This window comes from Rhagoletis zephyria, unplaced genomic scaffold (genome assembly GCF_001687245.7).
Source record: "Rhagoletis zephyria isolate East Lansing unplaced genomic scaffold, Rhagoletis_zephyria_1.1 Rzeph_scaffold_00745, whole genome shotgun sequence".
In the NCBI taxonomy this organism is placed as follows: Eukaryota; Metazoa; Arthropoda; class Insecta; order Diptera; family Tephritidae; genus Rhagoletis; species Rhagoletis zephyria.
This window is the reverse complement of record NW_016157829.1, coordinates 5,685-30,897: the sequence shown is the minus strand read 5'-3', so window position 1 is coordinate 30,897 and position 25,213 is coordinate 5,685. Positions and strand designations below refer to the sequence as shown.

The following is a 25,213-nucleotide window of genomic DNA, read 5'->3' as shown; positions in this document are numbered from 1 at the left end:
CGGACGCACACACAGCTACAGCCGCTCTTACTTGGGCTGTAAGATTTGCATATCTACGAAATGAATAGGATAGGAGCAAAGAAACTTGCAACACAGATTTCGGTGGCATCTACAGTAGCTGAATTGGCTGGCTTTCTTCACCTCTTCAAATGCGAATGAGTTTTGTTTGCGTTGAGCGACCATTATTTGCAAGAACCATTTGGATTGGCTGCCTCCCCCCTCTTCTAAGTGTTTTTTCGCCCCAATTTGGTTGCAACAACTTAGGTGCTAAAATTCTTTCTTCACACTTAAAATGATAGGTTTTCGCATAAAGATGCCACATTCCATAGTTTTTTTTTTAAATCTCGGCAGAAAATTCTAAGATGATGGCTGTACACAGAGATTAAAATGGCATTCAAATGTTTTTGCACATTTCATTCACAAATTCACAATTTTAGCATATTATTAGTGGAATTAACTATTGGATTTCAATGTTCGTCGGTGATACTGCATAGCGTTCTATGCCAATTATTACCCTATACTGCATAGCGTTCTCTGTCAATTATTACCCTTGGCACTTAGATGGTCTGCTACCTACACCGAAACGCTTTTGCTTGCGCTGCTCCAACAGTCGCAATGGCCGAGTGGGCAAAACACTGGCGTGTCATTCGAGAGATCTGAGGTCACGTCCTCGGGCAGTGGACAGTTTTTTATACCCCGAGCGCACTTGTGCACAAGGGTATTATGACTTTGTTCACATAACGGTTGTTTATATGATATTTATAGGCAAATGTATACATAAATGATCAGAATGAAATCGACTAAGTGGTGACTGTCTGGCCGTCCGTCTGTGCACACGATAACTTGAGTCAAAATTGAGATATCTTAACGAAACTTGGTATGTGTACTTTTTTTCAGTGTAGGACAGATGGTATTGAAAATGGGCAAAATCGGACAATAAGCACGCCTACCTCCCATTTAACGGTAGTTTTCAGAAATACGAAAACTGCGATATTTTAGTAACACGGAAGCTTATCCGCTCAAAATTGATATTTACAATGTTTTTTTTTTGACGAAAAATAAGAATAAATTAAATTTTTTGAAAATGGGCGTAGCGACGCCCACTTATGATGGGCATGTGTATAGCTTGGTAGCCGCTTCACCAATTTCTCCCAAACTTGGCACAGTTGTTGTTGGCCTTCGTACAGCATACCGAATGACTGAAAATGATTAAAATTGGACAAGTGTTAAAGATATGTTTGTATATACATACATATATATTAACATTAATTCTTCGCTGCTAACGTCAAGCGTACGTGGGCGTTCTTGAAGATCGTCGGTGTCATCTTTTTTGTTGAAAAAAATCTGCTTTTTTTTTGCTTGATGTTTTATTTCAATTTATTGTTAATTCCAAAAACGTATTAGAATCAGGGTTTTAATGTGTTAAGTGAAGATGCGTCTCCGTTCCGTGCTTTGGAAGGTACGTTTTAACCGAAGTCTACTTGTATAAGAACTTTTGTATACTCCCCGTAATACATGTTTAGAAAATAAATTGCAATAGACAAATAAAATTAAAAAAAAAAAGTTCGGAGCTCTTTAATGCTATAGATAAGAAAGCATATGGGTATTTCGATACGTCACATACGTGACAGTCAAGGTGTATTAAACAAGGTGGTGTTGGGGCGACAGCTGAGTTTTTCGCCGTGGAGGCCATTACGTCAAAATGATGTGTTTGTTGTAACTCATACCAATGACAGTATGGACATCAGCGTATAATTTGTTAGTGTAATTTTTTACTTATATACGGCCAACACCACCTTGTTAAATACGCCTTGGTGACAGTCGTACGTTTTAATGAGATGCAAACAAGGAAAAACATTTGTTTGAAACTTGTTTTAATATGATTTGGAGTAATTCTAGTCGTTTTTAGAGTAATATTTTTGTTAATCATGCTTTTAAATGAATTTATAACGCAAAAAAAACATGCATTTTATGTCGAATATACTTTGTATTTTGACTTCAACCCCAATTCAGGGTAAATTTTTTGGAAATATATGATTTTTTATGTTTCAACTCCATACGCCAAATTCGAACCAAATCGGACCATAAATACGGTTTTTCAAAATATCTCGACCTTGGCGCCATCTAGCAAGACCATTTTACGCAAAAGTTTTTCTTTTTATACAGCCAGTATATTTTTAAAAATGTAGATAAATTGGCCGATAAATACGTTAGGTATATGTGACTTTTATTTTATTTATTTTTTGCCGCGTTAGACCTTCCGATGGAAACACCCGTATGCATGTATTTAATTACGTTGGGTTTCTTATTTTTTTAGATACGTTTGTATACGTATGTATATAAACATGTTTGTATAACCCATAAAGCACATAAACAAATGTTCATCTGTAAATACATACGTATGTATATATGTACGAGTATGTATGTACATTTACTTCTATTAATTTCGTATTTTAAGTACCAAAATTTAATTGATTGAAATCAAATTCAGAGACGAAATGAACAACGTGGGCGGCCACGCTGACCCGTTTTATGTACATATGTATGTATGTAGCCTAGCTATTTATTGTTAACTCTGACCTGCAGTATTTTTTGAGGAGGTGGGCTGCAACTCTTTCAAATTGCCAGGCTGCACATGCAACGCTGGCTGGCTGGCTGGCTGGCTAAGAGGTGTGGGAGAAAGCTGAAGAAACTTGTCGATTTGATTATGGGGATGTATCCTAACATCTTTTTCAGCTGCGTCGTTGTCTAGCGTTCCATTGTTGAAACCGAAGGCTTGGATGGTGGATGGTTGAACCCCCCCAATAGTCGTCGTTGGAATGGCTGCTGTGGAGGATGCGGTAATTGTGGTAGGCGTGCTTGCGCCGCTTCACAATGAACGAGCAGACTTTCTATTTAATAATAACAATAAAAAATATTAATTCTTTGACGTCTACGCTTTGCTTGTGTTTGTGCCGTTGTGCCTTTGTGCGAAGTGAAGCGATTTCCTGGTATACCACCATTTTCACCGCTTCGACTTTGCTAATTTCCAGCTTTTTCCAATTTATATTAGTCGTCGACAAATCTGGCTATTTTATTTTTTTTTGTGTGGTCGTTGTTCCTTTTTTGCATTTATCGCAGCGAGTATTTTCAGTGGTAATCAATTCATCGACATGAAAATCTTTATATTAAGCAAAACGCACGCACACACACACATCTTACAAGTTGCGATGCCATCAGCCGCCCAGTCAGTGGAGGCTGCTGAAGCTCATTTCGTGGCTCGTGCGCAGCGCTGCATTGCATTGCAACACAGCTAGCTAATCGAGATGGTCTTGAATTACACATTTAAACTCTTTGAGGTGCGGTCCTCATTAGCCTAGCCGCCAATGCATCGCATCAAAGCGCACTAACGGAGAAAGCGTTTCTTCAACCAGCGCAGCTTAACAAACAGCAAAGTTCCAGCGTAGGTGCGGTTAACCGAAAAAAATATTAGCCACAAATAAAAGTAAAAACAATTTCTCTTAGGTGGTATGGTACACATAAGAATGAGAATAGAAATGGGAAGAGAAAAAAAATTGATTTATGAATTTAATGTTGGACTTTGTTGTGGCTGTTTAGGGAGCGGTTGCTCTGTGCGGCACCTTTTTATTAGAGTATTTGTGGCAAGGCATTATTTAAGTAATATCTCACTTTGTGAATGGAAATTCGACTGGTCGCTTGGATTAACTGGAGAACAGTTGAAAAAAAGAAAATGAGAAATTGCATTTTTATTAATAAGGTGTTTTGAAAGCAGCGAAACTTTTGTTGAAGCCTTACGGAAATCCAAGCATGATTGACGGATTCACAGTACAAAAGCTTTCATTTATAATTGTATTTTATCAAAGCTGAGAGGGTTTATCTGTAGTAGTAAGTATTTTTTTTTGTTTGTTTTCTTTCTGAATAGTTTTAGTTTTTTTTTACAGAAATTCAATTATGGCTTCTCACGGATTAAAAATACATATTTCGTTTCGAGCCCGGTCAGACATTTTATGCGTGCTCACGACACAAGTCTACTTAGTTTATATTTACTTTAACGGATAGATTACTTTAACCCAAAAGGAGCCAAAAAGCTTGCATAGTTCGATTGATCAGTTCGAAGGAACCGTTTTTTTTCTCTTCATTTTGGCTCGGACAAAGAATTTACTGCATCATTCGAAAATAATCACCAATTGAGTGGCAAACAGCAGCTAAGTTTACTATTTGAGTTGAAAATACGCATATCTCGCCGCCGAAACAAAAAAAAAAAAACAAATAATAATAATTGCTAAAATATTAAAAATTATCTAAACCAATAAATGGTTTTACACAACTGTACTCGCATTGTCCAGCAGCGATAGCGTTGTTATTACTTTTGTGAGTGGTGAGTCCACTATTTACTCTAAGACAGTTCGATTTCTGAAATAACGATTATGTGCAATAAAATAGCTCAGAAAATTGTTTTTTTTTTCAAAACTTTTACATACATACTTGTTGTTGCTGTTGTTGCAACAATTCCTTGTGGCTCTGACGTTACCGTTGTCGTGTTACTTCATCGGCGGCTTGCCATGCAATTAGCCACGCTGGTGGCGCTGATGACCTTGTGGCATCAGTTTTCCATTCGCCCGCTTTGTATTGAAAATTTATTAATTATCAGCATGTTTGTATGTATATGTTATGTATATGGGATTGTGTCTATGCGAAAATACAAATGTATAAGCGTTCAGTGCTGTAAAGCCATTTTTACGATGGCCGTAAGCTCTCCGTTAATTTTACTGCGCTGCGGCAGCTGTCGCCAGCGGCACACAAATAATTTGTACAAAATTGAATTTTCGTGCTAATTGACTAATCTTGATTGCAATTTGTTGTATTGTGGTATTCGATTGTGGGACTTGCCTTAGCGGGAGAGTCATTATTTGTATGGAACCTTGTGTTGATTCTTCTTCTGCTATGTACAGTGGCGGTCCAAAATGGATGAATGGTGTTTCGTTTTTAATTTCTGCAATATTTTTCAAGCTAAATTTTTTTTGATATTTTTTTATGAAAATATGGTTCATGCTTTAACAAAAACCATATACATAAATCGCACTTTCAAACTTTATACAGAATTTAGAAAAATTCCATAAATTTTGCAGGTTTTGAGCGGCTGAAAAATCGCATTGATTTTTAATATATATATATTTTTTTTGATTTTTAGTTTATCAATGTCGAGATTTAAAAATTCAAACTGAGATTTAAATTATAACATTCAGTTGGAAAAAGTACTAGTCAGTGCCTTTTTTTGTCGTGTAAATCACGTTACGCATCTGCTCTTAGTTACTAGTTTTACATAAAAACCATTGACAATCTGATGTAGTTGCATACTTTTTATTTTCGTAAGTACATATGATATACATACATATGTATGTAATTATATGTATGAATTAACAACATAAAAAAATAATATCTACCATGGAAACCGAAAAAAAAACAAGTAAAGAAGTATAAGTTCCGGTGAAACCGAAGTTTATATACCCGGCGCACGTATTAAATATCGTTTTTTCACCTTTCAGCAAACTGCACGATAAGCAAAGAGTATTTTTCCCGATGTTAAACAGTTTCGATAATGTGCTATGAGATATGGAAATAATTGGAGCAAGTTGGTTGGAAATCGATAAGGGGGCTAACAATATACACTTCTGTATGTAGGCGTAAGTGGGCGGTGCCACGCCTATGTTCCCAAAAATTTCCCTAAGTAGCATTTTCTGCTTAAATAGTTACTAATTTTGCGTAGTTTTCGTATTTCTGTAAATTACCGTTATATGGGAGGTGGGCGTGGTTCTTGTCTGATTTAAAAAAAATTTCAAAGGCTTTCTTAGTGAGGCACCAAGCAATGCTCGTACCGAGTTTGTTGGGGATTGTTGAAGGGACTACAGAGATACGACATTTCATTGTAAGTGGGCGGTGCCACGACCATTTTCAAAAATTTCATAACTGTCTTATTTTATGCCCAAATTCTTCTTCGGGTACCAACTTTCAACGATTTGGATCCAGTATTTACGGAAATATCGTAGTTTTTGCATATTTCGAAAATACCGTTATATGGCAGGTGGGCGTGGTTATTGTCCGATGTCGTCAATCCCAACCTACCTTGGGTAAAGGGAAATTTACTTACCAAATTTCGTGGACATATCTCAGTTTTTTCCCCGAGTTATCGTGTACACGGACAGAGAGACGCACAGACGGACGGACGGACGGACAGACCATGGCTTACTCGATTTCTCTTTTCATTCTTAGCATTTATGTATACATTTGTCTATATCCATCTCGAGTCGTTGTGGCTGTTACAAACAACCGTTATGCGAACAAAGTTATAATACCCTCGTGCAGAAGTGCGCTCGGGTATTAAAATGGAGCCCCACTCGCTAGGCCAAAGCACCAGCGTCTGCATCAGCATTACACACATAGCTCCATAGCAAGTCACCCGCGCTTACGGGCCGTCCTCGATGCTGATAAAAATACCAACCTTCCTACTCGATGTGATCATAAGCAATTTGCATTTTGTCTTGCATAATTTGTTGCAACTGGCAACAAGCTTGGATGTTGCCTGGTGGTGGCTCGGTGCTTTGGTGCCTGGCTGCCTCTCTGCCTCTCTGCCCGTCAATTTGATTTTCTTCAGTGAATTTGCATGGCGCAGAAACTAACAAAACAAACAAATGAAGCCAAAGGTCTCTATGGATCCATTCATCTCGGCATTCTGCGAGTCATCCATTCATATTTTGGTATATTAATGCATGCCACATGCAACAAAGCCATATGACTCGTGTCAATATCGTCCGTCGGTGTGCCGCCGCCATTTCTCTTTTCTTTCCTCATTTTTCGCCTTTCGTGCGTTGCTCTGTGCTGCTGAATATTTTATTTCATAAAGAAAACATTGAAATGCAATACTGAAATTACAACAAATACATATGGAGAAGTGCAACAAATATATTTAGAGTTTTTGTAATTGTGGGATTTATACAGCTTAGTCTCGCGGCGGGTGGCGGCAGGGGCCTCCACACTGTGTGTGCATCTTTTGCGCGCACGTATCTACTCGAGGTGCGTGCGGTCGGTGCCGGCGGCTCGCAGTCGCCGCGAAATGGTGGAATGGTGGTCACGGGCAGCAAGCCACCCAAGTTCAAGAATTGAATTTCCCCCAGTTACATTGTGGCAATTTTTCATATTTTCCAATATTTTGCATAATTTTGCAGCGCTTGGCGTGTTTTTGTTGTTTCATTGCGTAGTTGTTTACTCAAGTCAGTCGTATCTGTTGGCAAATTACCAGCTGCTGGATTTTCGCTTCAAGCAACGTGGCTGCTATTTACATATATACATACATATGTACCAGCAAGTGGCGTTTGGGGCAAGTGTTGCCTCTAACTGGGTTCACTTGAGAGTCGGTAACATTTCCTGTGATTTAACACAAAATTAAAGATCGCTGACAAATGTGAAGTGTTGCGGGAGAAGCAAAACAACTTTTTTAATTTACGGAAGGACATACATATGTACATTAGAGTGGTCCAACATTTTTTTTTTCCGAGATAGGGTTTGGGGCACCTTCCAAAATTTTTCCTCTTGTCGAAAGAGGTGCTGATACCAAACTTTACGTTTCTAAGTATACAGTTCGAGGGTGCTCATTAAGCTCAAATTTTACTCTAGAAATAGTGTGTACATATATTAATCAAACAATTGGTTAAGCAACCTAAGAATATTTCAAATTTAAATTAGCTAAAAAAATATCACAAGATTCAGTTGTCATGGCAACAGTTTTTTATACAAATCAGCAATATTTTTGCAAGTTTCACAGCGATCCAGTAGAGCATTTCAAAGTCATTGAGCAACCTGTATTGCTTAGAGTAGAAAATTAAAAGTGGGTATAGATATTACAAATACCAAAAGGAAAAAACTAGGCGGGTGTCCCGTTTGCTAGGATGAAAATTTTTTTCCGCATATAAAAATTGGACCACTCTAATGTACATAAGTAAATGCAGATAAAATGGTTGCAGGGCTGCTCTACAGATGCCAATAAATCTCGGAATGAATTTCGGAACATGTGTGTATCTGAGGGCAAACTAGAGGATTATTTAAAAAAGTAAACGGATTTCAGCTTTTAATGGAGCGCTTCGGGGGCCCAGCTTTTCGTTCGTTCGTATTGCGGTTTCTTTCATCTGAAGTTAGAATTATGTACATATGTATGTATTTATGCAGAATATGCGTACTGTATTAAGGCGAATGAGAATCAAATCAGAAAAATTTCAAGTGCCACTTTTAGACTAAAAATCGTTTTTGTGCGCATCCTTAAAAAAAGGTGAGACATTTTCCAGACGCCATACCTCGTTATTTATGTATATTGTGCAATTAACAAGTAAGCTTATGCGAAAAGGCTATGCCAATAGTGTACGTAATGCATGCACATACATACATACATACACACATATTGGATACGGCATCAGCACTGAGTGCGTCTGCGCCAAAGCGGCCTCCTAATGACGCTAGCTAGCGTGCAACCAAAATTAATAATAGAGTCATAACTGCCTGCGAGTCAAGTGTGCGAATGTCGTCGCCTCCGACTCCTTGAAACAGTTAGCGAGTCTAACTTTTTCCTGCACTTAGCGTAGAGGTGTTGAAAATATTAAATTAAAGCGCTTTTCGGTAGTGAACAGTGACCGTTTGTGGCAAGCCTGGCCTGGCGTGAGGCAAGTGTTATGTAGTCATTGTTGCATGCCAAAGCGCGATGACCGGCCGGGTATCACTTGCTGGCAATCTTCCCTAGCATGCCTGGCCAATTTGCAGCAGTTTCCCCGAAAACGGGTCGGGTGTATGTGTGTGTGTGTGTGGTAGGTGTTCAATTGCGTGTTCAATGGGCCTCTTGTGCATAACGGTTAAATTTTAGTTTTCATTGCCTTCTGTTCCTCAATACACGTTCGTGAAAATATGACAGACCACGCTCACACACACACACTCACTCACTCACACATCCAACATACGCGGCGGCGCCCCTTCAATTGGGCTTAAAAGTAAAGTGCACAGTCGCTAGTTGCAATTGCGCCAATTGGCGATTGGAATTGGTGTTGTGCGGCAGGCAGTGTTGCATGCTAAGCCATGATTTGCGGCGCCAATTCAGGCATAAGAGTTTGCGCAATGAGTAAGACACGAATCACTGCCATATTTGAGCGATTGTTGTTAGCTGCAGTTGCGGTATTTGTGTTGGTGTTTGTGTCATTTCACAGGCCCACACAACCACGCAAACGGTTAGAGCAGCGCCCCAGTGGGAAAAGGTAATGTTTGGGAATGCATAAAGTAATGGATAGTCCCTCTGACCTATGCAGGCAAAGATGCAAGAATGAAGAAGAAGAAAGATCGTAGTAGAAAACCAAATTCCTTGGTAGATATTTTTACACATCGCTAAATAATCCGTTAATTTAGTTCACTCTTTTTCAAATAATTTATTTATAACATCATTACAAAGTTTCTAAATTCATCGTCCCATGATTTCATTAAAAGTATGCGTCTGTTAGTTTTAAAACGGGACTTCTTGAATTTTTTCGCAGTAGGCAACTTTATTGTGGAAGAAAATCGAGGCGCATAGATCATCGCTAAAGCGGGGTAGCGTAGTAACGATTCTAGTAAAGTTGTAAGCCTGTTTTGGGATGGATGAGCCGGGATTGCACCTCACATGCCGGTTAAACATTATTATCGACGTTTTCGACATGATGCATATAACATGTGATCGATAAAGCAGTCGTTGTATTTAACCAGAGCTTCTAACTCCGATTAGTGCTAATTGAACAACCGGCCCTCAAGAGAATAAATGTGATTCGTGTCGTATTCTACAAGTATTTAAATACTTAATTTTCACTTGTCACCTATCGAATTTTTGGAGTACGATCAAAATTCTGTAGGATGATTTGGTATCATCAAATAAAAAGACTTTTAACCAATGAAATGTTTCAAATTAGCATAGTCAATACATCAGGTCCGCAAGTCACAGCTTTGCCTAATTATTTCGAATGGATTTCTGAATTTAATTCGAAACTTATTGCCCCTCGCAATTGCATTGTGCAAATAATTGCGACATAAATATTGCAAAAATCGGCTCATTCGCAACGATTGTTGGATTGACAAGCACTTTGCTCCACCGGCATATGGCAAATCATCTGTTTCGTTGCTCTCTGTGGCGGACAATTTGTGCCGATTTTAATAGCATATGTGTGGGTGTGTTGCTGGGAGCAGCTGCAGCAGCCACAGAAACGGCAGCAGCCTTGGGCCGATGCATGGCGTGACGCCCAGAAGTGTGTGTGCACTTGCAGCCACAACAACAACAACAACCACAGCTGCGGCAATGGCACCAGCGTTCGTGCACAGCGGCGCACTTGCTGCTGGCTGGCACCACTCGCTGTTACATACATACATACATACATAGGTATTTAGCAGGCTTGGCAATATGTAACGTATGTTGCTACCAACTCTTAAGTTTCCCTCAATTTGCCCGAAGGAGTGATCGAAGCACGTGTTTGTGCCGCCAAAGTCGCTGCGGGGGCTGGGCAAATGCGATTGCAATATTCATTTTGCTTGCGAGGTGTAATGTTGCAACACCTACGAGTACGAGTGTGTTCCCACTCGAAAGTTTGTGTGCAAATATTTGCCAACAGCTAAAGCAACAGCAACAGCTAAAGCAACAGCAGCCGACAAGCGCAAGCGACAGGAGAATACAACTTTCAATTGTCATGACAAATTGCCATCAAGATGCACCCGCGCGACTTTGACGTGTTGCAATGCGCGCCGAAATTACGGATTTGCAAAAGCGTTGCGAGTTTGCTCATCAACTCGCGTCAAATCAGCTGGTATAACCATGTAGCTTGCTGTTGGCTGCCCTCTAACCCCGGCGTCAATAACTTTTCCGTTTTAGCTTTGAGCTTTGAGTCTTGATTATCGTCAGCAAATATTATGACTAGCGCCGACTGGCTAATGCTTCCAGGTAGCGCGCCTGATACGACGTACATACATATACCACGGACGCGGCCGGACGGCGGGCTGGCGGGCTGGCAGGGGCAAAAGCATGAGCAAAGGTCTGCAAAGCATTGAACTCCCATCGATCGGATCTGGTGGAGAGTTAGTCCATCCCATCCACTAGCAAAATTTCAATTGGCAATGCAACTGCAAGCAAAAGGAACGTATAGACACTAAAAACCTTTTAGAAATGGCTATGGCGTCTTCGAGGGCTTTCGACGGAAAATTTTTATCTCCCGGAACCAATTTGTTTTTGTCATAAGACCTTCCTAATTTCTATGTTGCACTGAGCTTGTCGCTGGCTTTTTACTTTCTTGGCTAAAATTACAGGATTTCTTGGGTAAAATTACACGATTTGTATGCTGCATATCTAATGGCTGAGTTTTGCAACGCCCTAAAAGCGTTTAGTCAGGCATTCCCAATGAGCAGTGTGCATTTAAGTTGGTTGGATACACAAATATGCCGGACTAAGTGCAAAGATCGCTGCTTCCTCCTCTGCTCGCTGCTGGCTGACTGACTGGCTGACTGGCTGGCAAATCTCCCAAAATGATTTGAGGCGAGCTTAGTGTGTGCCAAAATGAGTGAATTATCGGCTCTGGGGTCAACTGCTAGTCAATCAGTTTACGTGAATTTAACGGATTTGGCTTCTGGGCACCCGCAGTGGAAAATTTGAAACAGTGGGTGATGTAAAAGCTCAATTTCGTGAACATTAAAGGCACTTATTTAGTAAATGCATACTTACAAACATGCTCATACGTGCATATGTACATTTGTATGTTCATACATATGCATAATCGCACAAAATTGCTTGTGAAAGTGTTTTTGAGTTTTGCATTGATTTTTTGCCGCCCCAAAACAAAACAAAAAAAGGAAAAGCAAGAGACGGAAGAGCGCCTTACGAGAGAACCTGTCTGCACAGGAGATAAACAACTACTGTCGCGGCTCAAAGCGACTAGCGATTGTTGATCCAAATTAGAAGTTTCTATTTTAACTCATACATACATACATTTGCATAAGTAAGCGAATTATTCAAGCCCAATAATAAATTTTAAATGGTTTTTTCGCCCATAAAATTCAGCTGATCGCGAGCGAATATTCTCAATGGCCAGTTAGGTAGTTATTTGTACACAACCCGGTTACACACACTAAGCGAATTTTTTTTTCAAAATTTTCATTTTGATGGAGAAAGCATCTTGCTGCTCTAGGAGCATTTCCTGAATCAGAAAGAAAATTTTGAAATAATTTCGCTTATGGTTATTTCTTGGTTGCAAGCTGTTTCATTTTTGCATGGCAGCTAGCTTATCCATAATGTTTTGCATATTCCCCCAGTTCCGTGAAGCGGCAATAATAATCGCTAGAATGTACAATGAGATTGAGTCATATACACCGTAAACGTATTTTTATGATTCCACACACAGATATCTGTTTGCAATTTACGGGCAATTAAACGATAAAACAATATAAATACAGTCGCGTCTAAAAAAATATCAGCATATAAGTGCTATGCGTTGTACACGCTTTCTGATGTAATCTTGGCGTGAAGAAATACTGAAATCTTTGTTTTGTTTCTTTGCAAGTTTGTAGATGCGATAAAAAAACAAGATATGTTCAACGAGGTAGAAGTGACAACTACATTTAACTGTCTTTGTAGATGACTAAATATAGTGTCAAACAACAAGGCGAATTAATACAAGTTGTTGTTACGTTTTGGTACTTTAGGATGCCAAAACGAAAAAAAAATTAGATAATTTTCGTCATTTCGTTTGGTGACATCCTAGATTCTAAAAAGCACAAACAAAATACACGCCATTTGGTCTTGGCTGACATTCTACCGTACTAGTGTAGAGACAAAAGTATCAAATCAGCTGTTCTAGTAGTCCTATGTGAATTCGCATTGGTCAAACAATACAAACAAATTTAAATAAAAAATTTGTTTCAAAATTACATATGTATATGAAATACATTCAGAACGAAAAATGACACTGAAGATGGCACAACGCCGAAACCGGTTTGTCTCCAAACCAAATTTGACAAGGGATGACGGAAATTCGTTCCATAATACATCATACACCCACCCTGTCGGAAACAACAACAACCAAAAAGGAAATACATTCACTTACTTACGAGTATACCTTGTTGAATATGCCTTGGATAAAAATTAACAAGTACGAGTACAACAGACCTACCGAGTCTGAGGAAAAAAAGTCGTGTTAAGCCTGGACAAATCAAACAAATTGAAGTAAGAAAAAAGTACTGGGGTGGTGTGACCTCTTAAAAGACGGGCATTAGTGTATCTGCCGTGTCTTTTTCCGAAAGCATTTGGGTGGTCACACCTCTTATTTCAAATTCTCGTTCTAACGTCTACGGCATTATGTAAAGGGCTGGGCATTGTATTTTCATAACTAGGGCGTAATCTTTAATTGCAAGTGATCTTTCAACTATTGGGACCAAAGGATGATGACGCCATTTGCGCTGCGTTGAATGAGAGCCTGAGGTAGAAAGTTATCTCAAATTTATTTACTTAACAAAAATAAAAATAATACATGAAAAGCTTATTAGCCTAAAGTTGCTTGGCTTAGTAAATATGCTTTTGTTGCAAAACCTGTAACGTTTCTTCACAGCGTTCGGTTATGGCAGAACTTTAGGAAGATATGTGCAGCTTTTCTTAGCACAACTGTATTATGATGGTCTTTTGTTGCCTCGCGGCGCAAATACCCTTTCGAATTCCAAAAGTTTCATTATCGCTAAAGCTACTGCCACCACAATTACATTAATTCGCTCTTTGGCCGGGAGTTGCTTTTGGTGCGTGCGAGTGTTTGAGACTTTCGGCGGTGTCAAGTTGCTAATCCAGCCAGCCAGCCAGTCAGCCAGTCAGACAGCCAACAGTAGTACCAAGCACTGAACATTGAGAAACTAACTGCTCGCCGAGAAGTAATCAATGCCACCAGCAACAACAAAACCAACATGTTTTATGTGGTTACATCTTCGTCGAGGCATAGCGATCGTAAATGCTGCCAAGGAGCGCTGACATTTATTCACCTGCAGCGACAAGTGTTTGAGCTGTTTGTTGTTGTTTTTGTTGTATGCGTAGGTACATGCAATATAAATAGATAAATATGTATGTATCGGGAATGTGGCGAATATTTGCATTCGCATTCGTTATGCGAACGATTCGCATCATTTTACACATTCGCATCAAATGATACAGCGAATATTTTGCGAATGCGAATGTGTACACAATCGCAGCGTAACGCTTTAACTTTTAGTATTGTACAGTATGTACATACTACATATGTAGATCTAATTGGGCGCCCTCAAACGTGTTCGCATTTTTTGTTAACATTTGCACTTTATCCACTTTTTGTGAGGGCCTGTAAAATATTTCAGTGCTATTCATATTTTACGTAGTTGTATTAATAGTTACATATCTTAGTTAATTTTTGTACTATATTCGGCGAAAGTGAGCAATTGTTCAGTGCAGCCGGCCTTATATACGAGCCTCTAAGAAATCGTCTCATGGGAGAAAAGGCAGCAATTGAACTGTCAATGCTCTAATAAATTATAAAACGATGACTTGAGTTGATTTTAGCTATGTATGTTATTCCTAACATTCGCATACGACATTCGAAACATCCCTAGAGTCCATATGTATGTATGCTGTATGTGAGTCAGCGAGGAGTGTATTTATGTATGTATTTTAAGTGATACTTATGACCTTGCCGCCTAACGGTACCACTCAGAGCTCCATTGTATGTTTAAAGACGGTTCACTTTTTTGCACTTTTGTTGTAAAACAACAAACGAAAAAACAAAAAACGAGAATTAAAAGATAAACATTGTTGTGGGCTGCTGTACCTGCAATGGTGCAGTGTCGGATTTTGTCTCGAAGTGCGGCATCTGCTTCTGTGTTGCACATTCTTTTAGTTTCGAGTCGCGCTCCTAGTAGCAAATAGCATTTAGTTGATGTGGTTGAGGAGTGAGTGACACTTCCATCTGCGATGAAGTAGACAAATCTAATCTAAAGACATAAAAGTCTCACGTTCTGGCCATTTCCTCGAACGTTGACATTCGTTGGTCCGTCTGCTAATCCGCGTTATTTCTTAACAGGTTCCGTTAATGTTCAGTGGGAAGCAGAGGGTTAATAAAACGCATTATGATGTAAGCTGGTTTCACGAGGGCTACTATTTGCGTTTTCCAATGCCGCATTCCTAACTAAGCGTTGTCACGTCAAACCTGGGCTCGAATCGTCACATACGATATCGTACTACTCGTCACGTGAAAACACAATTTTCGGATTATGACACACGCGAACGTACTCTTTGTCCCACTCAGCTTATACTGCCTGTCGTATCTCGTAATTTTCTTTCGTATCGTTTTCGATCCGTGAACGGATGTTACGATTCGAGGCCTGGTTGCTTTCATTTTGAGCCACCTAGGAATTTGATCCATAGACTTGGAGTTAGTAGTTGCAATCGATCATCGAATTATTATAAAAGTGAAGTGATGTTTGTTTTTGCTGTATTTTTCTACAGTGAGAAATGTTCCAAAAACTTAAAGCTTTTTTGATCTTAAATACTTATGTTTTTCCTTTTTAAATCTACTTTCGACAAAAATTAAGAGCGACCCTATTAAACAAAAGTATGCTTTTGAATCTTTGTGATTGTAGCATCCATCGTCGTCCGTCTTTTGCAAGTTACGCTGGAGTGCTGTAATTTCTATGAAATAATCGCCCAGCATGTAACCGCTTCTCGTCGAGCCGGCTACATACAAAGAGACACTGGTTTCTTCTGTAGTCGACGCATACATACATACATATATATATATATATATATATATATATATATATATATATATATACATAAGCACGAGTATGTATGTGGGTATTTGAGAATTGAACGGCAAGACCAAAGAGACGGGGGCATAATCGCGACTAAGTGGTCGCCTAGCCGTGCTTGTGTTAGAATAAAAAGAAAGTTGACAACTCACGACCGCTGTACATTATCGTCGTCAAGCTGTTCCATCGCTGGTGGAACACGAACGTGACATTTTGATGAGATTATGTCAGCTATTGTTATATTTCGTATGGGTTTTTTGTTGCTCATGTGTTATTACTGTTAAAAACGATGTCGATGTCGATGTCGGAGGGTTTCGAGTGACATACAGCAAAGGCATGTACTAACTACTCCACTTTGAAGTGTATAGTACATATGTATGTATGTATGTGTGTATGTATGTTTGTATGCTGTTACATGTGGTTCATTTTCTGCCGCATCACTACACATTAGAAAAGCGGCTCAAAACGTTCAAACGGTATATTACCATTATACCGCGGCTTGGCATCAAATGTGTAAGTTTCTCAAGTTAACCGCTAAAACTCTGATTTAAAAGTAAATCTCGCAACTCTAATCGCAAATCGATGAATCTTGCATTTAGGATTTGGTGCCTCTGGTCTCTCCGAAAGCAAACAATAGAATTTGCTGAGGCGAAAGATAAATGCATTTTTTTGTGTACGCAGTACAAACCCTGCAAAAAATTGTGCGACTAATCTCTAAAGAGAGTATTCAGAGATTACTCTCAATCGGGTACAATTGGGCATTAATTAGTCCCATCTAGTCTCATACGTGTACTAATGGAGGTCAATTAGTCTCGACTCATCCCTTATGGGTATCATTGGAGATCAATTGGTCCCCAACTCATCTCTAACGGGTACCATTAACGACTTAATGATATGTACGCACTTAGTCAATGAAATTTCATGTGCGGCGTTGGCACACAGAGAGAGTATTCGCCTAACAAAACTGAGCAACCCGGTTCGAATCTCAGCTGGCGCAAGTTTTTATTTTTATTTTTNTAGTCGCTTTTTATACCCGTTCGGGTATAAAGGTGAACAATTAGTCTCTTCATAGGACATGCTCGAACAAAAGCGATCAGTTCATTCCATATAAAGAGATCAAAAGTGGTATTAGTCGCATGCTCCTTTGCGATTGCTCCCGGAGTCATCCCGGATTAGTCCCATTTTTTGCAGGGAATATATATATTTACATGTATGTGTGTATGTAATACTTATGTATGTATGCATCAGGGTTNGACTATTCACTTTTAAAAAATAAAAATAAAAATTTGCGCCAGCTGAGATTCGAACCGGGGTGCTCAGGTTTGTTAGGCGAATACTCTCTCTGTGTGCCAACGCCGCACATGAAATATCATTTACTAAGTGCGTACATATAATTAAATCGTTAATAGTACCCATTAGAGATGAGTCGGGGGACTAATTGATCTCCAATTATACCCATAAGGGATGAGTCGAGACTAATTAACCTCCATTAGTACCCGAATGAGACTAGTTGGGACTAATTAATACCCAATTGTACCCGATTGAGAGTAATCCCGGAATACTCTCTTTAGAGATTAGTCGCACAATTTTTTGCAGGGCACTGAAAAACTTTCCTTCCTACCAAGGCTCAAGAAAACGGCGTTTGACAGCATCCGATACATTTATTTCTGCTGGTTTTTACTACTTAAAATATGATTTCCAGTAAACAAAAAGATCAGAATTATAGCTACTATATATACATATATATAGCACACAAAAAAATAAAAAATTTGGTGTGTGTTTTTAACCAGACCCACCTACCGACATGTATTTCGACCCGCTGAATCCGAGTCTGCGGTCCGTTTCACTTCTAAATCCTCGAAATTTCGAGTAAATTGCGATAAACCGAAAAAAATGGCAAAAAATTCACATAGTTTATAGTTTTAATAAAGCCTTCGGGGTAAATAACGTGAAAAATCGTAGCAGAATTACAGATAATGCGAAACTACATCGAATTTTCGTCTCTCCTAAGCAAAAAATTGACTTGGCACTTTTTCACCTTTAGGTAACGATATATATATTAGTAAGGTAAAAATAAACCTCACGGTTAGGCTTGCCAAATGTCCAGGTCTATGAGCCTCCGGGCTTGGGACAAAATCTGCGCGCTGCGGGCTTGAAATTAATTTCTTCGAGTTGCGGTTAAAAACTTCAAGATTCTCCGATTTGCTGGAAATATGACTACCAATAAGTGGGTTTCTTTTTTGAATCGCTCTTCTAGTGCCATTTAAAATATTTTAACAACCTTGTCATTGTTGAAACTATTATCGGAACTGCATTTCAAAGAAACATTTCTGACTTATAAACCTGCCTTTATATATCCATCAATTCAATCACTTGATATACATTTAGATACGCAGTGGATAAAACTTTTTATAGCGTATACGGAGTTCAGAGAATTGCCGAAGGTAATTGGTAAAATTCTACCTACACCAGTAAAAAACGAGCTTTTTAAAAGGTATTTGATATAATGGCAAACAGTTGGACCGATCCAAGAAAGAGAATGAGGTAAAACTGATATTGTCAAAATTTGGCTAGCCTACTCACAGTGCTGACAATGTTTTATGAGCAAAGAAACCCACCAAAATTTGAAGCGTCCTACCATCCTACCTACGAGAAAAAAAAACCTACCAATTTTGGTAGGAAAAGCCCAAAACGGCAACCCTGGTATGCATTTTTATTAATTCAGTTCGTCAATGCCTGAGCATTCAAAAAAAAAACAGTGTCGAATTTGTGCTCGTAGCAATGTGCTCCATTGGTGATGGCGTTAAATCTCAGTTTTCAAGTAACACCCACGTGCATGGAAGGCCTAAAATTTTTCACTCATGTTAAACAAAGTGTTTATGATAGTCTGGCGCATCCGACACCTTGCTATGCTATAAGGGAACATTTGTCATTTTCGGATGAATTACGGCAGATCATACATAAATTTTTTTTTTTTTGTACATATTTTTGTTTTTATATGGACAGTGATAATGAGACTATTATGTATATTGTAATTTTGTTGTGACGTTATATATTTAGTATGATGTATGTATGTATATATGTACATGCGTAGGTTATGTACCATACGTATCTATATATAGGGTGGTATTATCACTTGCGAAGCGAACGGTTTGGCGAAGCGAATTAAAAGGCAGGGAAGGTATTAAAAGTGCGCGCGATGCAAAGAACTTGCACAAGCTGCTAAAAGCGAACACTCTTAATGCATATTTAAGTTGCGTTCGCCAATCCATTCGCTTCGCCAAATTCATTCGCTCCGCAAGTGATAATACCGCCCACAATCTTCATTTGTCTCAGAGTGCGCAAATAGTAAAATGATTGCCCGTAGTGACATTTTTTTAATTTACTCTTAATAGAACGGAAAAATTATTAAAATGTACTGTGAAACTGCTTTAAGATTAAAATTAAAGGTTTTTAAGATTTTGTGGAGTATGAAACAAATAAAAATTAATCGATAGTGGCTCAGCTGTTTTTATTTTATTTTCTTTATTTTTCGCATTAACTTTGCGTTTGCAAAACATTAGGTTGGATTACATCCCATACTTAGTCGTTTTTCGTTTAGTTTTCATTTTGGCGTCAATAAGCAAATTGTGCAGTTGTAGCTTACTAGAAAAAAAACCAAATTAACTTTTGCCATACAATACTAGCTCTAACTGAAATTAAATATTCCGTAGCAACAACAATGCGACGCGACGACCTTCCACCGCTGAACATTTTGCATTCACTGCGCTCCGCGGATTCTATTTCTATTTATTACTCATTCAATCCGAATGGTCCAAACAGAAATCACCTTCACCTTTTGTTTACGTTCCACTCTTTGTTGGCCACTGCTTCCTATATATAAAAATCAACCTTAGCTATTCTAGCTATTAAATATTACTCAATTATTCTAGAATCTAGATACAAATGTATGTAAGTATGTATTATTTTTTGCCAAGCGCCTTTCGCTCTAAACTGGCATGGGAAAAATAGGTGCCACACCTTATTTACTGGTGCTTAAAATACATACTAAATTATATATAGTCAGCGTTGCCACAACATTTTTTTTTTTTAATTTTCCACCAAACTCACCAGAAAAAGTTACGAAATTCAAAAAAAAAAAACAAAAATTACCAAACTTATTTTATGTGCAGAACTGTACAGGTGTATGTGTGTGTGTGCATATATCCGAATACAATGGGTCGGTATCAGATAACATAAAGTTAAAATCCCACAACAAATTTTTCAATCAATTTGCGCTTTTCATGCTTCCAGCGCTCCATTCAGCTATAACTTTTATGTCTGGCGTTTGGTGAGGTTTTCAAACTTAAGTGTGACCGAGGTAATACATTTGTCGATTGCGCGTCGTTTTAAAAAATTGGTACTGTCTTATGGCACATAAACAAATATTTTGCATTTGTATATATCGTCGCTACCATGTCAAACTATTGAATGAGAAAACTCGAAATTTAACGATTCGCCAATTTGCGTACCACTCTAAATGCATGGGCAAGGTATCGTAATTGAAAAACCATTTTCGAACATTCGATAGTTTGACATGGTAGCGACGATATGTATTTACATTAATCTTCATCCCTATAAGGCCCATTACACAGCATGATTTCCGGTAGACCGACTATGCACCGTTAGACTTTTTATAAGGCTACTCAGATGGCCGTATTTATGCGAATAAACCCTCAAACTTCGGAGCTTTTGAAAATTAACTTTTGTCCAGTTATGGCCAAGATATCGCCTAATATACAACAATATCAACAATTGGTCGAAAATACCTCAAAAAAAAAAAAACGCTTGAAGGCAGTCCTGAAAGCTTAAGACAAAGTGAAGTCCCTTACTGAATGCCGCAGGCTTTTGAACGAGAATACATGTACATAGATCTCTACTAATATGTAAATATGTATACTTAGTTGCCGGGGTACACTGGGATATTAACGAATTGACAAGGAAAGGTACGACCACCCATAACCCCCCAGGAAACGTACATATACATACATACATACATACATACATATATCAATAGATACTTTTAATCAGTTTGTTAGAGATCACGCCATTCTAGAAGCCAATGAACGCTGAAACAACTTCCAGGTTTACCTGGTCACCTGGTCTTTCTACAGGGTGGGCCAAATAAGACCTACCAATGTTATTAAACACGTATAACTTCTTTATTTATAGGTAAAATTTCCTTTTAGCTACTTAGCTGGCAAGAAACATGTGATTAGTTTAACGGGATTTAGATACAAAAACCAATTTAAATGAGTAATCACGCGAGGTATTTGCGTAATATATATACTCTTTTAAAATATTAGTCACGTATATATGGAAACAAAAATTTCCCTATCCACTTTCCCATTAACAATTCACAATAGAGCATTTTTTTTTCACTTGACAACACTACCCTTCAGGTCGCGTATTTTTTAACCGACCTGGCTGAGCTCGGATAAATAGCCGAGTTTGTGTTGTTGCATTGCGTGTATTTCGTCATTTAAGCGAGTGTTCTTTTGTAGCTCTATTGCAAAAGAATGCACCTTATGTTATAGTTAATCTCTTATATAATCTTATAATGGATACGTACAGCAAGACCACCAACAACAACGACTACAATACGCTATTCGTTTTAGACAATTAGCCAAACAAATTGATTCTTTAGGTATGTTTTCATGTCGGATGAAGCGCATTTCCATTTAAGTGTTGATGTCAACAAGCAAAAATGTAGATTGTGGGCCTTTCACCCATCCAGATGCACTGTTTGGTGCAGTGTTATGGCCGAAAAAGTTATCGGCCCATATTTCTTCGAGAATGAGAATGAAACGCCAGAAACGATTTCTGGAGCTTCTTACAACGGCCAACGGCAAAGCAGCATCCTAATTTGTGGTTCCAACAAGATGGAACGAATCGAAAAAGTTACCAAATTGAAAAGTAAATTACCAAATTTGATAAAGAAGTAAAAAAAAAATTACCAACTTTTGTTAAAAATTACCAAAGCGGCAACGCTGCATATAATAGGGCTGATGGCGTTCGAACTACGACTTGAGTTTTGTGAATGGGAGATTGTATAAAATGTGCGCTGCACAGTTTTTGTGATTAAGTAAAATATATGTATGTATGTATGTATGTATGTATGTACGTGGTATACTTATTTTAATTTTAATACATACTTTGATTTGAAAGAAGCTTATTCTCTGCCTCATTATTGGCGCACCCGATATACATATCGAGCCCTAACCGCCAAAATAACGTAGGCGAAATTTTTTCAAAATTTTCATCTGCATCTAGATGCTCTAGAAATATTTCTGCATCAAAAATAAAATTTCGAAAAAAATGTTGCTTACGTTATTTTGGCGGTTAGGGCTCGATATGTATTCTTTGGTTGCTGGGATAGAAAGCGAATTCGTACGTATGTACATATATATGTATGCGTAGTCTAGATATGCGGCAAGCAGCATTGAGTGAGTGCTTCATCGCTGAAAATTGGCAACGAAACCTACGCGCGCGCGATGACGATGCCATGACAAGATGCGCTGCGTGCGATACGATGCGATACGATGCGATGCTGTGTGTGGCGTTCCACATACTTTGGCCAATGAACATGACGCATATCTCGTCTATTTCGGGCTGTGATTTCTTGTTCTCGTTCATTGTTTGATGGCTTAATTTTTATTTATATTTTTTAATAGTACATTTGTATATACATACATACATACATACGTACATATGTATGCATATGTAACTTTGTCCAAGTAAGCGAAAAGATTTGGGTAAATATCGTGGACTCGAATGGATAGGAGAATCTTTTAAGATATAGTTTCACCTGAAATACAAAAAGCCTAGCCAAACAAATATCAAAAATTAAATTTTTGATTGGATTTCATCGCATTGCAACTCCCCACATCGTTTTATGCAAAAAAAATGGATTTGTATTTAATTTAGTCGTATCAAATAACTATGGAAATTTTGCATTCGTAGTATTTGTTTTTAAATTAGAGGATAAAGTGAAAAATTTCCAACATATGTACTTATGTACTTAACTTATAATAACTCCTTCAAAAGTAAAATCGTTCGGCTGAGAACAGAACGAATGGTCGCGGTAGTTGCAATCGAAAAGAGTTTAGTTAGGGCCCGTCTTCAACTGGGCACATTACATTGGCAAATATGCCAGACATGTTTCTTTATGGATGGATATATATGTATATATATATAGTGAGATTTTTTTCGATTTGTTATCCAAAAGCCAACACTTCACACCACACCTTGCCGCGTCGCGTCTCATAGTCACCGTCACAGCCGTCATAAGTCATCAATTCCGATCGCCGTATCGTCTTGCTGAGATTTTTATTTCCGACAACCATTGACAATGTATCCATATAAATGAATTGTTATGTTTGTCCTCGGTTGGCAGGGGTTACAATCTGTGATCATTATGCAAGAGTTGAAGAGGTCAGTTTGCGCTTGCACAACGCCGAGATAAGAGAGGCTGCCACAAACAAAGCAATCAATCTTTGAATGCACATTTGTACCTGTGTTTGTTTGTACATATGTATGGCGAGCCTAGAAAGGAGGAGAATTACAAATAGCGGTGGGAGGTGGGTTGTGTGTCGGTCGTCTGTTGTTGCGATCAGATCAGATTAGCTGATTAATGGTCAAACAAAAGCTGTTGAAGTACCATAAAAAACGTACATATGTACATACTTACAACATAGTAACATAAACTTGTAGATATGTATCTATGTATCTATGAACATACGATGCATGTGTGCACATAGGTAATAACATATAAATATGTTGGCACATACACCTTCGTAGATGTGGGTATTAACTTGGATATCTTATTGTAAAGTCATCTTGTTTTTTCTTCTATCTTTTGATAAAAACAATTTTGTCATACACACCCCCATACTTACATACCGTGGTCGAAGTAATTATTTTGACAAGTTTTAACGTATTATTTTTTCTGTTATTTAATTTTGGTTATTTTGTTATAAAATATATTTCATTCTTTAACAAAATGCATGGAAATCTAAGTTTCAAAGTTTGTGCAACATTAAAAAAAAAAATCAAAAAACTTTCATAAACATTTCTAGCTTTTTTAATTGAGATTTCCTTGAAAGATTCTGAGTATGCAGTTTTGCATCCCATTGAATAAAGTACAAGTTTCAAATAGCTCTAAAAATTACGGTAGTTTTTTTTAGAATTTTTTGTCCCGGTCGCTTCCATATATGTAGCTCAACTTATTTTTATACGTAAAAACCCATAATATCTTCGATAAAAAAACTCTAAAAAATCAACGGTAATTTTTAGCCATTTGAAACTTTCACATTTGCCCCTCGAATTTTTACGAGAGTTTATTGAATTTTTTTTAATACATATTGCAAAAAATTTCAGACTTGGATTTACACGGGTTTTATTAAAGAATGAACTACCTACATATATTTTTAAAACAAAAATAATAAAAATTAAAGAACAAAAAAAAAATAATACGTTGCCAAAATGTGGTGCGGCTATAATTATTTCGACCACTGTATGCATGTACTTATTTGATGCCACTTTCTAACCATTATCCACTTTGCGTTTTATTGTCCGTGGTGAATTTTTTACTAAATATTTTTAACTTTTGTTTCGTTCCAGGTGTTGTACCATGAAATTGTATCACATGCGCGAGTTGTAAGCGCCTGCATCCGAGCTGCATCAGAAAAGCACCAGGGGCAGGTGTATCTGCAACAACAGCAAGAAGAAGAGCAACAGCTGCAATCGTTCGACAGTTGCGGCACAACAATAGCGGAACTAAGCAATTCATCACTCACATCCAACGAAGAGGAACCACCAACGACAACAAAGGAAGCAACAGGTGAAGGCGAACAACAAGCCAGCGACGAATTGAGCAGCGACAGCAGCAGCAGCGGAATTGAAACTGCGGAAAAGTCATCCCTGTCGCCGAGGAAATCATCTGCTAGGTCAGCCACTGGCTCTCCTGAGCTAGCGGAAAGTTCTTCCAAGATTGTTGAGGATAGCTTGGATCGCTTGCAGAACCGTTATCACTTGTTATATTTGAAGGCATTCGAGGTGCAACTTTGGCTCGACGGTTTACTGCGCAAGAAAAGCTCGACTGCGGTAAGTTGCATATACATATAAATGGATACTATATGTATGTATGTATGCACATATAAGATAGCCGAACCTGAAACTCAAAATCGCATTTGCGGCGAAGTAGGCTTTGAGGTTTAAGCAGATCTGAATAACGTCTTGCAAGTTTATGAGCGGATACTGACAGAATGCAATAAAAGGTGTCTGATAACGCAGTCATGGACTCTGTATGGACATCAAT

The 25,213-nt window shown here is 38.3% G+C and overlaps 1 protein-coding gene across 1 annotated transcript in view; it reads left to right on the top strand.

Annotated features, from left to right (window-relative positions):
* Positions 1–24,999, top strand: part of LOC108361366 (uncharacterized) — a gene marked incomplete at its 3' end in the record, with an annotated part of 166,799 nt that extends 141,800 nt beyond the window's left edge. Inside the window, exon 5 of the mRNA XM_017613972.1 lies at positions 24,517–24,999. Coding sequence (XP_017469461.1) covers positions 24,517–24,999 — 483 coding nt within the window. The remainder of the gene's footprint in view (positions 1–24,516) is intronic.
* Positions 25,000–25,213: the final 214 nt, after the last annotated feature.